Below are 16,485 nucleotides of genomic sequence, written 5' to 3' on the forward strand. Positions count from 1 at the left end.
CCCCATGGGCTCTTATGTTTAAAAATATGGATAAAGCACTATGAAAGAAAATTTTATCACAAAATACTAGACTACTTTGAAATAAAAAAGTCATTCTGCTATTATACTTTCATTGTTGTATTTTCACGGACTCAAAATGAATTTTGCAAGATAATTTCTTTTTCCTCAATGAAATACCTGCTTACTATTTAACCATTTTAAAATATAGATGCAAATATTTACTAAATATATATTTTTAAATAGATGCAAATCACTTTATTTCTAAAAAAGCTTAGTACTATTTAGAATCATTAGAATATTTACATTTAAATACTCCAACATAATCTATGTGTATTAAGTAGGAGCTCTGACAGAAAACAGTCTGATTTGGTTTTATAAATAATGAAGATGATTTAAAATGTAAAAAACTGAGCTTACAAAATATAGCTCAAACCACCTGATTTTTTAAAGTCATATCAGCCATCTACTTCTAAAAAGTCCTTATCAAAGCTATTTCTTAAAACCCAACATTTACTAACTCAACAGATGGGTTTTAAAAATGAGGAATGTAATTTTACTTTCAACTCACTGATTATATACTCAACTGGCAGCTTTAAAAAAAATAATTTTAGAATACATGAAGACCTGAATTAAACCATTTTCAGCGTTTTTCCAGGATTGTTTGCTAACTGGCTTGTTTTTACATATGAGCTTTAAACAGATCTATCACAGGTAAGAACACAAAGATAATTACTTGCGACTATAAAACCTTTCAAGGAAGCTCCCAACATCACATCACTGCTTCTTCCTTTTCTTGTAAGAATCATTACTGTGAACTCGAACTCGCTGGTACACAGAGGATGCTATTTTCATGCTGTCTTTCTTTGTAAATGTCTTGTCTAATGCTCCACGTTTCCAAAGTAACAACTGTGCATCTTCCCCTCCGGTTAGCAAAGAATCATCCTGCATATTCCAACAGAAAGAGCGGACTGTAGCAGCATGCCCTCCGCGAAGGCTGGTCACATGAATCAATCCTGCTGTAGTACAGCTCAGTAAGTGAATAATTCCTGTGTTTGTTCCCCCAACAACAAACAATTTGTCCATTTTTTCGTGATACAGGCCACCAACCAAATAGTCCAAAATGCCTCCTTTCACATTAATTACTTCTCTGACATCCTGGATGTTCAAACGTGTAATTGGTTCATCAGTATCCAGATGATTAAGATCCCACCAACAAAATCCTTCATCATGCGTCATGCAATAAATCTGTTTATAGTCCTTCCCAGACCAACCAACACAGCTTACGGAAGAAACAGAGTTACAGGTCGTAACCAGTGCATCTTCTTCATTATCAATACTAATATCAAATACATTCACCAGGCCATCAGTTGAACCGGAGACCACCATGTTGGGATTGCTGGGATGGAAGCGTACTTGAGTGACGTCATCACTGTGTGTCTCTGAATATGCTCCAAGTGGGTCTTTAGAAGTAGACAAATCCTGAGAATTAATTCTTGCATCCCAAAATACCAGCAATGCATCATCATCAACTTTTTCTGTACCAGCGCAAATGACGTGATCATTACAGCTGATATCAAAACTAATGAAAATATTGGAAGGGTAACCCTTGAACAGCTGGACAGGTTTTTCACTGGCTGATCGAGCATCCCAACGTTTTACAGTGCCGTCAGTACATGATGAATATATATTGTCACAAGAATTTGCAAATTTGACTCCATTGAGAAGTCCAGGATAGCCATGAAATTCTCGGAGTATGTATAACCTCTCTTTATCATAGATTCTGATTGATCCGTTAGAACATAAAACAGCGATCAAGCTTTCTTTTTCTGCTTGTACGGTTTTTGATGCATCTATGCCCAGCAGGTAAGTAGGCTCTGTAGTCCCCGAGGAGCGTTTAACAATGTTCAGGTTAGCGAATTGTTCCTCAATCCTCTCCATGTCAGGAGAAGCATTCAAAGTGCAGTACAAATCTGTAAGAAAAATACAAAAAATTAAAATTAAACCCAAAGCTTCTCAAAATTATAATTAAATCAAGAACATTTCCCTTTTAGGGAAACAAAAGAAAAAGAAAAAAAACAAAAGAAAACAAAAAATAAAATCTATTCTAATATTTTAATCTTTCCCTGCCATGATATGGCTAAAACTTAGTTGCCTCCTTCTGATTCAATCGGTCTTGAATACTGAATCTACCACATATACGTTATGCCAGTAAGAGAAGTTTACAACATATATATGTGTTGCTCAGCAGTTCCTTTCAGCTTAAACTCAATTATTGGTCGTACTCATAATTCTCAGCATTCTCCACTTTGGGGTCATATTCTCCTGGCCCTAGCTGCCTTAATGTAACTTTTAGAATTTAAATCTAGTTGTGAACGCAGAAAAGTGGTCCTCCAAAGATGTCTAACCCTTCATCCCTGGAACCTGTGAATGTTAGAGGTTTCCTGGCGAAGAGGAATTGAGGCAGCTAATCAGCTGACCTTTAAAAAAAACTTTTTTTTTAAATTAGTGAAGTATAATTGGCACAAAATGTTAATTTCAGGTGTACAACACAGTGACTCACAAGTCTGTATCTTATGCTCACCCCAAGTGTAGCTACCATCTGTCACCATACATTGTTACAATACCACGGACTATATATATTCCCCATGCTTTTTTACCTCTGCCACTTACTCATTCCGTAAGTGGAAGCCTGTATCTCCCACTCCCCTCTATCCATTTTGCCTACCTCTCTCCACCGCTCCCCTCTGGCAACCATCAGTTTGTTCTGTGTATTTATGGATCTGTTTCTGCTTTTTGTTTTTAAAATTCCACATATACGTGAAATCATATGGTATTTGTCTTTCTCTGTTGGACCTATTTCACTTAGCATAATAGCCTCTGGATCCATCCATGTTGTCATGAATGACAAGATCTCATTCCCTTTTTTGTAGCTCGGTAGTATTGTAAATGATGCTGCAACAAACACAGGGGAGCACGTATCTTTTTAAATGAATGTTTTCATTTTCTTTGGGTAAATACCCAGTAGTAGAATTATTGGGTCATTTGGTATTCCTATTTTACATTTTTAAAGGAACCTCCATACTGTCTTGTACAGTGGCTGCACCAGTTTCATTCCCACCAATAATAGTACGTGAGGGAGACACGTGGGTGATTCAGTCGGTTGAGTGCCTGACTCTTGATTTCGGCTCAGGTCATGATCCCAGGTTTTGGGATCAAGCCCCAAGTTGGGCTCTGTGCAGAGTGTGGAGCCTGCTTAAAATTCTCTCTCTCCTCTCACCTCTCTTCTCTCTGTCCCTCTGTCTCTCTGCCCTTCTCCCCTGCCTGCACACACTATCTCTATTTAAAAAATAAATTTAAAAAAAAGTGAATGAGGGTTTCTTTTTCTCCACGTCCTTACCAACACTTGTTATTTCATGTCTTTTTGACTAGCCATTCTGACAGGTGTAAGGTGATATCTCATTGTGGTTTTGATTTGCATTTCCCGGTGATTAGTGATGTTGAGCATCATTTCCTGTATTCATTTGCCATCTGTACGTCTTCTTTGCAAAAATGTCTATTCAGATCTTCTGCTCATTTTATTTGGATTATTTGGCTTCTGTGCTGAGTTGTGTTTATAGCTGATCTTATAATAGGGAGATTATTCTGGATTAGCTGGGTGGAGCCAATGTAATCACTAGTGTTCTTTTTTTTTTAATTTTTTTTAATGTTTATTTTTAAGTGAGAGAGACAGAGCATGAGCTGGGGAGGGGCAGAGGGAGAGGGAGACACAGAATCCGAAGCAGCTCCAGGCTCTGAGCTGTCAGCACAGAGCCCAACGTGGGGCTCAAACCCACAAACTGTGAGATCATGACCTGAGCCAAAGTTGGACACTTAACCGCCTGAACCACTCAGGCTCCCCACCAGTGTTCTTAAAAGTAGAAGGAGCCACCTGGGTGGCCCAGCTGGTTGAGTGTCCCACTCTTGATTTCAGCTCAGGAAATGATTCCAGGGTTGTGGGATCAAGCCCCATGTCGGGCTCCATGCTGAGCATGGAGCCTGCTTAAAATTCATTCTCTCTCTCTCTCTCTCTCTCTCTCTCTCTCTCTCTCTCTCCCCCTCTCTCCCACCCCCCTCTAAAATTAAAAACAAAAAAAAGTAAATGGAGGAGGCAGAACATGATGAGAATCAGAGAGAGGTGTTGCTATGTTATAGCTACAGAAAGATACATTGCTGGTTTGGGTGAAGAAGGTCAAGAAGTGGCTGGACTCAGGGTGCCTGGTTGGCTCACTCAGTTAAGCATCCAACTCTTGGTTTCAGCTCAGGTCATGATCTCACGGTTTGTGAGATGGCGCCCTGAGTAGGGCTCTGCACTGACGGTACAGAACCTGCCTGGGAGTCTCTGCCCCACTGCTGCTCTCTCCTCCCCCTCAAAATAAATAAACATTTACAAAAAAATTAATGGGTGGCCTCTAGAACCTAGAAAAGGCCAAGAATTGTTCCCCTTTAGAGCCTCCAGATGGAAATGCAGCCCTGGCTAACACCACCATTTTCACCCAGTGAAATCTAATTTGGGTTTCTGAACCCCGGAATTATAATATAACAAACTTGTGTTGTTTCAAGCCACCAAGTTTGTAGTAACCTGTTACAGCAACAATAGGAAACAATACAACAGGGGTTCCCAGTACGACATTCTGGAGAAGTACTTCTCAGGCTGTAGTAGCTTGTAAATGGTGGAGCTGGAATGTGGACCTAGGCACTCTGTCCAAGGACTGTGGTCTTCATGACCACGCTAGATTGCTATTTTTTTCTTTCCTCCTCTTTCTTTCTTTCTTTCTTTCTTTCTTTCTTTCTTTCTTTCTTAATGTTTACTTTTGAGAGAGAGACAGAACGAGAGCAGGGGAGGGACAGAGAGAGAGAGAGAGAGGGAAACACAGAATCCAAAGCAGGCTCCAGGCTCTGAGCTATCAGCACAGAGCCTGATGCAGGGCTCAAACCCACAAACTGTGAGATCATGACCTGAGTTGAAACCAAGAGTCAGCTAGCTGCTCAATGGACTGAGCCACCCAAGCGCTGCTATTTTTCTTATTTTAGAGAGAGACAGAGTGCACAAGCAGGGAAGACAGGCAGAGGGGGAAGGGAGAGAGAGAGAGAGAGAGAGAGAATTTTAATTTTAAGCAGGCTCCATGCTCAGCACAGAGCCCAACACAGGGTTCAATCCCATGACCCTGGGATCATGATCTAAGCCAAAATCATGAGTCAGATGCTCAACCAACTGAGCCACCCAGGTGTCCTAGGTTGATGAGAATTTTAAATAACCAAGTTTATCATGCCTTTTAGCTAACAGTAATTTGTAGGACTATGACCATGCTCTCAAGCAGAACAGTAGTGCTGTACTCCTTCCCTCCAGTACATTGCCTGGAGAGTCTGTTTCACATTGGAAAATTTCCCTGTGTGGCTTTAATTCAACGGATTCTGGGGGTTGATAGGACAGGCAGAGCAGGCCCCAGATTAAATACTACAGCGAACTTAACACTTTAAAACTGTAGCAATGATAATAATCACAGTGGTTGTCCACATGATACACTGTTCAAATAAGGATAGAAGGAAGGAAGGGAGGGAGGGAGGGAGGAAGGAAAGAAGGAAGGAAGAGGGAAGGGAGGGGAAGAAAGGAAGAAAAAGGGAGGGAGGGAGGAGAAGGAAGAAGAAAGATATTAGAGGTAAGGTAGGTATATCTTACAACAATCTCAAACTATAGAGCTTATATTCATTCACAGATACAAAGTAAAGTCTAAAGCTATGCATGGCTAAAAAGAAGTTTTCTTCATTTTACAAAGATTGCCTGTTACAGTTAGCTAGCAATCATAGCCAATTTAAATATGGGCCTAAGGATGCTGAGAATGGAGGTAGAACAATTATTAATATGTCATCTTGAACCACCTAGTGCAGATCAGGAAACGGCAGGACCTCAAAACTGCTGTTGTGGTTCTCGCTGGGATACAGAGTTCTCATGTCTGAATATGATGCAGAGGGTGGAAGATGTTTATAAAGATGACCCAAAACAAACATCTCAGGATGAGTTTTAAGGGGGTGAGAATATTAAATTCTTGATGAACTGCCATCTTGGAACACATTAGATGGAAGTGCTGACCAATCTCTTATCTCAACAATTATCCTTAGGGGCACTGGGGTGGCTCAGTCGGTTGAGCGTCCGACCCTGGATTTCGGCTCAGGTCATGATCCCAGGATTGTGGGATTCTTGGGATTCTCTCTCTCAAATTAAAAAATAATAAAAATTGTCCTGAGATAATTAACAGATGTTTACTTAATAGCAAAATCCCTAAACATAAGTATGAATTCCTCTTAAGTTCTTTAATCAATTGAAATACTATTTCACTTTATTTCCTATTAAAATAAACCCAATAAAATGTTCTTTCTGTATATGAAGTGCATCCCGAATATATCTAGCTGCAACTAGGTATTGCTCTTATTCTAAGCTGGCTGAGTTTAAGTATGAAATCTGAAGGACAGCCTAGCTTAAATATTTCTATAATGGAAGAGGAAGTAGCTTTCTTTTCCACTTAAATAAAAAGCAAAAAAAGAAAATAACATATATTTTACATCTCTTAAACTATTGACTACGGGGTGGCAGCCATCTGTAACTTGGCATCACGGCTGCCCTTAACCTCTGGTGAAGCCCAAGATTGCTAAAAAGAGGACCAAGAAGCTCATCCGGCACCAGTCAGACCGATACGTCAAAATCAAGCGCAACCGGCGGAAACCCAGAGGCATTGACAATAGAGTGCGCAGAAGACTCAAGGGCCAGATCTTGATGCCCAACGTTGGTTACGGGAGCAACAAGAAGACAAAGCACATGCTGCGCTGTGGCTTCCGGAAGTTCCTAGTCCACAATGTCAAGGACCTTGAGGTGCTGCTGATGTGCAATAAATCTTACTGTGCAGAGACTGCTCACAAGGTCTCCTCCAAGAACCATAAAGCCATTGTGGAAAGAGCAGCCCAGCTGGCCATCAGAGTCACGAATCCCAATGCCAGACTGTGCAGCGAAGAAAATGAATAGACAGCTTATGTGCATGTCATATTTGTGTTAATAAAACCATAAAACTACAAAAAAAAGAAAGAAAAGAAACTATTGACTATGAAAGGCACTATACCAAAAGTCTTCTGCATATTATTTTGCATGAAATCAGAAATGGAGGTATCCTTAGAGATACATATATTTCTGGGGCACCTGGGTGGCTCAGTTGTTTAAGCGTCCAACTCTTGATTTCGGCTCAGGTCATGATCTTGCAGTTCGTGGGATTGAGCCCAGCATCAGGCTCCGCATTGACAGCACAGAGCCTGCTTGGGATTCTCTCTTTCTCTCTCTGGTCCTCCCAGCTTGGCTTGTGCTGTCTCTCTCTCAAGATAAATAAACATTAAAAAAAAAAAAAAACATGTATTTCTATCTTGCAGGTATGAATGTTCACCATACGTGAAAGATGTGACAGCATAAGCATATATACTTTTATACTTTTACTACTGAAGAGTAACAGTTGTATGGGAAGTATATGTTGGACATAAGACTAGTTTTCTTTTGAGACAATTTATCAGACTTGAGTCAGAAAAACTTAATTCCCCACAGCTGAAACTTAGTATTGCCCACTTACTATAAGGAATTAGCTATGATGACTGGGATGCAGAGGTCCGGCAAATGTCCCAAATGTAGGGAAAAGTTTAATGGGGAAAAGGCATTCAGGAATGGGCATTAATAAGTTCATAATCTACACTTACAATTTAACTACAATAATGCTATACCGCATTTATCAAATTAGGCAAGGATAACTGAGCCTCACAGAGAAGAAAATAATCATAACTGGAGTTCAACGAATGCTGGGCTATGTGCTACCGACTTACTAGTTTTTTGCTTTTTTTTAATCATAATCATTTAACCTTACAGGATAGGGATTATTATCCTCATTTTTTAAAAATGTTTACTTATTTTTGAGGGAGGGAGACAGAGGACCTGAAGCGGGCTCTGTGCTGTCAGCAGAGAGCCCGATGGCGAGGCTCCAGCTCACGAACCATGAAAATCATGGCCTGAGCCGAAGTCGGATGCTTAAGCAGCTGAGCCACCCAGGAACTCATTATCCCCATTTTACAGAGGAAATTGAAGCTCCGAGGGACTGAGTACTTGTCAATGCTCTCACAGCCGCTAAGGTGAGGATGTGGGGGGAGTTTGGTTCGAAACCCAAGTTGTAACTTCAAAAACCTGAGAACCTGTGCTCACTCTAATACTATGCTGTTGCTCTTCAATGAAAGTACTGAAGCATTAATGTCAACTATAATTAAGGAACATGCCTATTAGCCTTTGAGAGGGGGAATTACATGTTAACTCCACATATAAGCAGCGGAGAAAGAAAGGGAGCAGGAGGATTAAAAAAACACATACTGGCCTGGAAAAATAATACAATAAGCAACCATCACTTACTCATTATTTTTGTGTGTCCCCCTTTTCTTTCTTTTTAAACTTTTTATTATGGAATTTGTATGGAGTAGAGAATATGCACCCATCAGCCAGCACGAACAATTACATTCCTCAAAAGTTGTGATTAGGATTGGAGGGTCCCTTATACATCATATATTATTTGAAAGGCAGTTAAGGAGCTCTAGTGGACAGTATGATGGAACCTCTCCAACTCATCCTTCTCTCCCTCCTCCATGTGGCATCAACATGGTTTGAAGACTTGACCCTAGCTCCAGGGGCAGATCCTGATTAGCCTAAACCAATCACAGTAATTCTATCCTTTTAAACCAGTAATTGGTTCAGAAACTTATATTCTTGCCAATCTATTCAGTATTCTCCTTCCAACTATAATTTGTTCAGACGTGCAACACTAATTCTAAAGTGGACCCAATTCAACTGATGGGAAGAACTTTTCTTCCATTAGTCCATGTTAATGAGATTCTACATTTTCTATTTAAGTCAGTTTGTAGCAAAGTTTTTATTAATGCAGCCGGAACCACTCTAACTAATTAAATATAATCAAATAAAGTCTTGGGTGTATCACCGAGTACTCACTTAACGGAAGAGGCTCCTATAAAGGAAGATTTTATAAGATTTCCTATAAAGGAAATTTTAAGAAGTCAAATTTCATTCACACCGAACAGAGGGACTTTGATCTTCTGTTCCCTTTAAAACATCTATCCTCTCCCACACCCCACCTTTCAAATTTCTTGTCCAAAAATAAAGGGAAAAAATAAAATACACAAAAAACTTCCCAGAAGACTCTATAAAAGATATCTTTAGAATCAGGGATCCTACCATTAATATAAAGCAAATCTATATTTGCTCTACAAAATAAAAAAACAACCATTGAAATGATACAATGTTTAAAAACAATGTAAAACTCCATCTGGTAAGTTTCCGTATATTTTTTAAATGTATTTATATTTTTTAATATCTAAAATAATCATATGGTTTAAAATTCAAATGTTCCAAAACTAATGTCTTGGCTTGTCCTCAAGCCCCTTTCCTCTCCCTGGAGGCAACAAATATTGCCAGTTTCTTCTGAATACTTTCAGAGATTATCAATTTGAAAATAATGCAGTGATTTTCAGCTTATCAAAAAACTGTGAGTGTGGTACAATAGAAAAAGCAATAGGCTTAAGAATTAAACATCCTGGGGGGCTCAGTCAGTTAAGCATCTGACTTCGGCTCAGGTCATGATCTCACAGCTCATGAGTTCGAGTCCCACGTCAGGCTCTGTGCGGACAGCTCAGAGCCTGGAGCCTGCTTCAGATTCTGTGTCTACCTCTCTCTCTCTGCCCCTCCCCCGCCCCCCCCTTAAATAAATAAATATTAAAAAAAAAAGAATTAAACATTTTGGGGTGCCTGGGTGGCTCAGTTAGCTAAGCGTCTGACTTTTGATTTCAGCTCAGGTCATGATTTCACAGTCATGAAACCAAGCCCCGCTGAGCACAGAGCCTGCTTCAGATTCTCTATCCCTCTCTCTCAAAAAAAAAAAAAAAAAAAAAAAAAATTAAAAATTAGAAGGGAAAAAAAAAAAAAAAAAAGAATCAGGGGCACCCAGTGGCTCAGTCGGTTAAGCATTCAATTCTTGGTTTCAGCTCAGGTAATAATCTCACAGTTCATGGGTTCGAGCCCTGCATCACTGCACTGTTAGTGCAGAGCCTGCTTGGAATTCTCTTTCTCTCTCTCTCTCTCTGTCTCTCTCTCTCTCTCTCTCTCCCTTCCTCCGTCCCTCCCTCTCTGTCCCCACCTGTCTCTCTCACTCTCCAAATAAACAAACTTAAAAAAAATAAAATAAAAAAAGAAATCAAACATCCTAATTTCATCCTCTTGTTCTGCCACAAACTAGCAAAGTCATCATAGTACAAATTACCCGAACTCTCTAAGCCTCAGCTTCCCCATCTTTAAGTAGGGATAAAGCAGTGCTTGGCTGGCTGTCAGAAGAGCATGCAGCTCTTGATCTTGGGGTCGTAAGTTCAAGCCTAATGTTGGATACAGAGATCACTTAAATAAATTAAAAAAAATAAAGTGGAGATAAAAATGGACACTCTCAATATTGAGTACTATTATGGCTAAGTACTATGCTAAATGCTGGAGATTCAGATCAAAAACATATTTGCTGTCTTTAAGAAGTTAGGAGACTGAACAGTAAACAATTACAATATAGTATAAGAACAGGGGTAATCGCAGAATACAGGAACGCAGAAGTATTAGGGGGCACAATTCTTGGCATTAAGAAAATAAGCAACAAATGTTAATTTCCTTTCTTCTAATGAACTTTCATGTGCTTTGCATTCATTTTATTTCATTTTACATTCAAATTTTAAAAATGTATAATTCTTAAAGCTTTTAAAATAGGTAAGCAGTCTCAGTTACTTTTATATTAACCTTTTTAAAAAAATGAATCAATATGCAAAATTTCATGAACACTAGTATCAAACAAATAATTCTCAAATCTGAATAAACTACTAACATCAAACTGAGCTGGTGCTTTTTAAGATTTTATTTTTCATCTTATAATGAAAAATACACTTGTAAAGAGCAAATAAACTTCAACATGTTTTATAAGACAATACAGTTTCACTGCTATAAGTTTATCTTTTAGTTAGGTACTAGTCAGAAAAGCTTAAGATCTAACCTATTAAAAATACCCTTTGAGCTCCTTGAACAAATGGCTGATTCTAGGTCTGGGGCAGGGAAAATTCAAGATCAGCAGAGAGCATCAAATAATGCCAGAAAGTAAAGTAGTGCTAAATACATAAGTAAGTAAGTAAGTAAGTAAATAAATAAATAAATAAATAAATAAATAAGGCTAAGAGCCAAGGTCTTCCACTGGTCACACTAGACTAATTTGAACAGCAAAATAACAGTTACATTGGATTATAATCTCAAGAATCAAATACTCATGAATCCATACAGATAAAAATAAATGCCTATATAAGTAAATAAACAAGGGAAGAGGGGCACCTGGGTGGCTCAGTCAGTTAAGCGTCCGACTTCGGCTCAGGTCATGATCTTGCGGTCCGATGAGTTCGAGCCCCGCGTCGGGCTCTGTGCTGACAGCTCAGAGCCTGGAGCCTGTTTCAGATTCTGTGTCTCCCTCTCTCTCTGTTCATGCTCTGTCTCTCCCTGTCTCTCATGTCTCTGTTCATGCTCCTTCCCCTGTTCATGCTCTGTCTCTCCCTGTCTCAAAAATGAATAAAACGTTAAAAAAATTTTTTTAAAAAACAAGGGAAGAATTCTAAGTAATTTAAGGAGATATACCTCCTCCAGGAGGTGGAGCTTAATTCTCCTCCCCTCCAGTACAGACTAGTCTTAATTACTTGCTTCAAAGAATAGAGTATGAAAAGAGTAAAAAACAGTAACTTTAAGTAGAGGAACCTGGAAGATATCACCTTACCCAACTGATGAAGGTTAAATCGTGTTGATGTCACATGCCCCCTGGTGTGACATGATGGGAAAGATCCTTCGCTTCTGTGGTATTCTTCCCCCAAATCCATCACCCCGGCGGCGTAATCATGAGAAAACATCACACAAACCTACATTCAGGGATATCCTACAAACACCTGGTTGGTACTCTTCAAAAGTTTCAAGGTCATGAAAAATAAGCAAGATCTGAGAGACTGTCACAGGCCGGAGGAGACTAAGGAGGTTTGGCAACTAAATGTGGATGTGGTATCCTTGACTGGACTGACCAGAAAAAGGATATTAGTGGAAAAGCTGGTGAAATCCAAACAAACTGTATAGTTTAGTCAATAGTATTGTACCAGTGTTAATTTCTTAGTTTGGGTAAATGTTACCAAATTTGGTTTGGAGACATTAACATTAGGGTGAAGGGTATATAGAAACTGTAGTATCTTTGCAACTCTTCTAGAAACCTAATCTTATTCAAAAAACACTTTTTAAAAATGTTCTTGATACACATCATGGACGTTGGGAGGGATAAGAAAGGATTTTGCATACATACGTGCTAGGAATGTTGCTATGCCAAAAAGCTCTTACGTCAATCTCAATTCCAGACCTGAGATAACTCAGGCCAGTCATGAAGGCCACCACCAACCTCTCCCCCAGTCAGGTCTCTCTTTTCATTATAAAAATATAAAAAATAAAATCTAACACCCCCAGATTTGGAAAGAAGTCAACTGAGGAAGAAGGTAGGCAACTAAGAAGTAAATACCCTTACTTACTAAACCGCAGGAGCTCAGCAAAGAGGGCTGCTAGGGTTTACTGTATTTCTAAAGTCTATGCTACTTGTGGGAAATGAGAAGCAGCTCACAGGAGTGGGATATACCTAGGACTTGGTACGGATCTCAGAAGAGAAAACAGAGACCAGGGCCCCCAAGGTTTGCCTCAGTCTCAGTGACTAGTTTTTGCAAGTGGAAATACATCATGTCATGTTTGGGCCAGGTGATCCGGAAGTGGTGTGTCTTCACCTTCTCTTCACCTAACTGCTGGCTGGATGCAGAGGACTTCAGAGCCCTCTGGTTGAGCCATAAAATGAAAGGGTCTGAGCCCTCCAGTCATCACATGAAAGGCTACCTGCTCACCAGAAAAACCTACGTCTGAGTATATCCATCAGTCGTGTAGATATCTGAAACATATAGTTTAAAAAACTGAAAAACAAAATGACCCCAACCTCATAATACTATTTACATTTTCTTTAGGTTAAATCCAAAGTGGGGGGGAGGGCGCCTGGGTGGCTCAGTCGGTTAAGCGACCGACTCCTGATTTCGGCTCAGGTCATGATCTCGTGATTTATGAGACTGAGCCCCACATTGGGCTCATGCTGACAACACAGAGCCTGCTTGGGATTCTCTCTCTCTCAAAATAAATAAACTTAAAAATAAAAGGGCAATTAATTTCTTATACTAAAGAAACACCAGACCTTCAGCACTTACATTTTATTTATTTTTTATTAAATCCAAATTAAATGTAATACTGCTTAGAGAAAATGTATAATATACCATCCCATTTAAATAAAATCATTCCTATGCACATTTCTGCTCACTCTATCTGTATATATGTGCAGAAAGATCTCCAGAATGACGTTCGTAAAATGTATTTCAAATATCTGGAGTGCATATGTGTACACGTGCACACACATGGGGGTGTGTGTTGTCTTTCTAGTATTTTTCTATATTGCTAAATTTTTTTTTTAATGTTCATTTATTTTTGAGAGAGAGACTGAGACAGAGCACAAGTAGGGGAGGGGCAAAGACAGAGGGAGACACAGAATCCGAAGCAGGCTCCAAACTCTGAGCTGTCAGCACAGGGCTTGACACGGGGCTCAAACTCACAAACTGTGAGATCATGACCTGAGCCAAAGTCGGTCGCTCAACCAACTGAGCAACCCAGGCACCCCATATATTGCTAAAATTTTTAATAATGAACAACTAATATACAGTAAGGCTGGTTTCTGAACTCAAGCATTCTTGTTCCAGAGCCCACAGTATTAACTCCTATATTATACTTCCCCTATACTAAGGCACAACTACAGATATGTAACATTATACATATATGTGCATTATTCATAGACGTATGTATAATAAGTATACATCAGATTTTATTTATTTATTTAGTAATTTCTATGCCCAGTGTGGGGCTTGAACGCACAACTCTAAGAGTCACATGCTTTACCAACTGAGCCAGCCAGGCATCCCAAGTACATATCATATTTTTAAAAAATAAGGGTGGAGGCGGCTGGGTGACTCAGTTGGTTAAGTGTCTACCTCCTGACTTTGGCTTAGGTCATGATTTCATGGTTCGTGGGTTTGGGCCACATGTCAGGCTCTGTGCTGGCTCTGCCCCTCTCTCTGCTCTTGCCCCACTAGTGCGTGTGTGCACACATGCTCCCTCTCTCTCAAAATAAATAAACTTAAAAACAATATGGGTAGATGATGTTAGCTGCATAGTAAGCATATATCATAGTTATTTTTTAAAAAGGGGGCAGACTATATTAATAGAGCACTTGGAAGGAGTAGCTACTACTGTCATGTATTAATGGCAAACATGAAAAATCTAATGGGAGCCACAAAAATCTCTATGCTGGATATTAAAGAAGCTTATTAGTTATCAAGCATATCTAATGTCAGCCTATCTGAAGCAAAACTGCACAAGTAAAACTTAGGAAGCTGGTTATTAATATTTATTTCAGAAAAACCAGGAAGAGTGAAATAGTAACAGTCACTCCTATTCAGTACCAGTATGTCTTAGAGGAAACAATACCTTGGGATAAAAAGTATGCATTGGTTTAACTTCAGCAGAACATCTCTCAGAAAACGTTGATGTCAAAAATTTAGACAAATTTGTGTGTGTATTTTAAACTAACACAGAACTGGCTTTGAAACAATTTGCCAAAGAGCCATTTGTTTTCAATTGGGAAGAAGTGCTGAATATTGAGTGGAAGGTATGCTAAACTGACATCTGCTACAACTTCGATGTAATTTTAAATATCATATTCATTAATGACTGAGACTAAATGTCTTTGTAAATTAATCCTGCTTAGTGAGTCTGAATATGCTATTCTTATTCGCAGGAATGTTCAAAGATACTGGCTGCAACAACATATGGCATCTCATGCATTAAATACACTAAAATTCGTAGGGAAAGCAGAGTTTTTAAAGTGCAGGAATCTGTTACCAAGGAAAAGGGGGAGGGGGAGGAGGGAATGACACACACACTTTCTCATGCAGTCGGGGATACAACATTCAAGTATCAAGTTCCAGATATAACATTCAAGTATCTTTTTAAAAACAAAGACATTTTTCTCAGTAACATCCTGCCCTGTCTAATTTCTCAAGTAAATCTTCCACCGAAAAGTCACGCTTTGAAGTAAATCTATGAACGCCCTGCTTCTTTCAACAAGAACAATTAACTGTGTTTGCCTTTCCAGAACAACCAGCTGGTTAACCAAATAGAGACAGAAACCAAACTTCCCCAGTCACCAGATGTCTTAATTTGGAACAGTTAGTAGCAGTGTGGAATAATCCAAAATTTTGAGTCGGTACTATATGTTTACTACTTCTTTTTATAAGTCTGAATAGACGTTTTTAAAAATTAAGCAAATGCATTCTCTTTAATAACTGCAAAAAAAGGTGGGGGATAAAAAGAACCAATGCCTATAGGCCATAACAGAATGATGTTAACATCGAAGAACCAGCCACTTGCATATTATGTTATAGTTAGAAATTGATAAGCAATATCAACATTAAATCTACTCAGAAGTCCTAAAGAATGACCCTTTTCAATAATTCAAAACCAAATCTTGAAGGACGGGAATGACAGGCCTAGAACACACTGGATTCAGCAAAGAACACAGGCAAAGTCCTAGCTTTCATTGAGGCCAGTGGGGTGACAGACAGCTATTAGACAAATAACTAATTATAATAATGAAAAGTCAAAGTGGTATGAAAAATAATACTGGTTAAGGCCAGGAAAATGAGGCAGGACAAGCCTTTTGGATTCAGTCATTAAAGGAAAATCTCGGGGTGTCTGGGTGGCCCAGTCAGTCAAGGGTCTGACTCTTGGTTTCAGCCCAGGTCACGATCTCACACTTAGTGAGACTGGGCCCTGGCGCTTCAGGCTCTGCACTGACAGCACAGAGCCTGTTTGGGATTCTCTCTCTCTCTGCCCTTCCCCTGTTCATCCCCCGCTCAAAATAAATAAATAAACTTCAAAAAATAAATAAAGGAAAATCTCTCCCATGAGGTGACATTTCAGCTGAGACCAGAAGGAAATGAGGGTGTGGGCTAAAAGCCTCCTGGGCAGAGAGAAACAGCAAGTGGTCCACAGCAGCTGAAGATGAGTCAGAGAAGGAAAGTGGTACAGGAAATAAGGTTAAAGAGGTAGCTGGAGACAAATAAGGGCTTTGGAGGGCCACGGTCAGAAATTTCAATTTTATTTTTTTATTTTTAACGTTTATTTATTTTGAGAGAGAGAGAGAGGTGGGGGTGGGGGGTTGGGGAGAATCTGAAGCAGGC

The 16,485-nt window shown here is 39.4% G+C and overlaps 2 protein-coding genes across 6 annotated transcripts in view; one reads left to right on the forward strand and one right to left on the reverse strand.

The window, feature by feature from the left end:
- Nucleotides 1-227: 227 nt before the first annotated feature.
- Nucleotides 228-16,485, reverse strand: part of WDR89 (WD repeat domain 89) — a 35,698-nt gene continuing 19,440 nt past the window's right edge. For 3 of the 5 annotated variants that reach the window (XM_042943453.1, XM_042943454.1, XM_042943452.1), the window contains exon 2: nt 228-1,970. In XM_042943453.1, the coding sequence (XP_042799387.1) occupies nt 775-1,938 (1,164 nt within the window). In that variant the 5' untranslated portion in view covers nt 1,939-1,970 and the 3' untranslated portion in view covers nt 228-774. Of the gene's footprint in view, nt 1,971-11,473; nt 11,494-11,906; nt 12,253-16,485 lie in introns of those variants that run through there. The other 2 variants (XM_042943451.1, XM_042943455.1) reach the window with 2 other exon arrangements.
- On the forward strand, nt 6,662-7,057 carry LOC122221351 (60S ribosomal protein L32-like; the record flags this gene model as incomplete). Its single annotated transcript, XM_042940642.1, has 1 exon — nt 6,662-7,057. A coding segment is annotated over one exon (393 nt), but the record flags the coding sequence as incomplete, so codon positions are not given.

This window comes from Panthera leo, chromosome B3, assembly GCF_018350215.1.
Source record: "Panthera leo isolate Ple1 chromosome B3, P.leo_Ple1_pat1.1, whole genome shotgun sequence".
NCBI lineage: Eukaryota > Metazoa > Chordata > Mammalia > Carnivora > Felidae > Panthera > Panthera leo.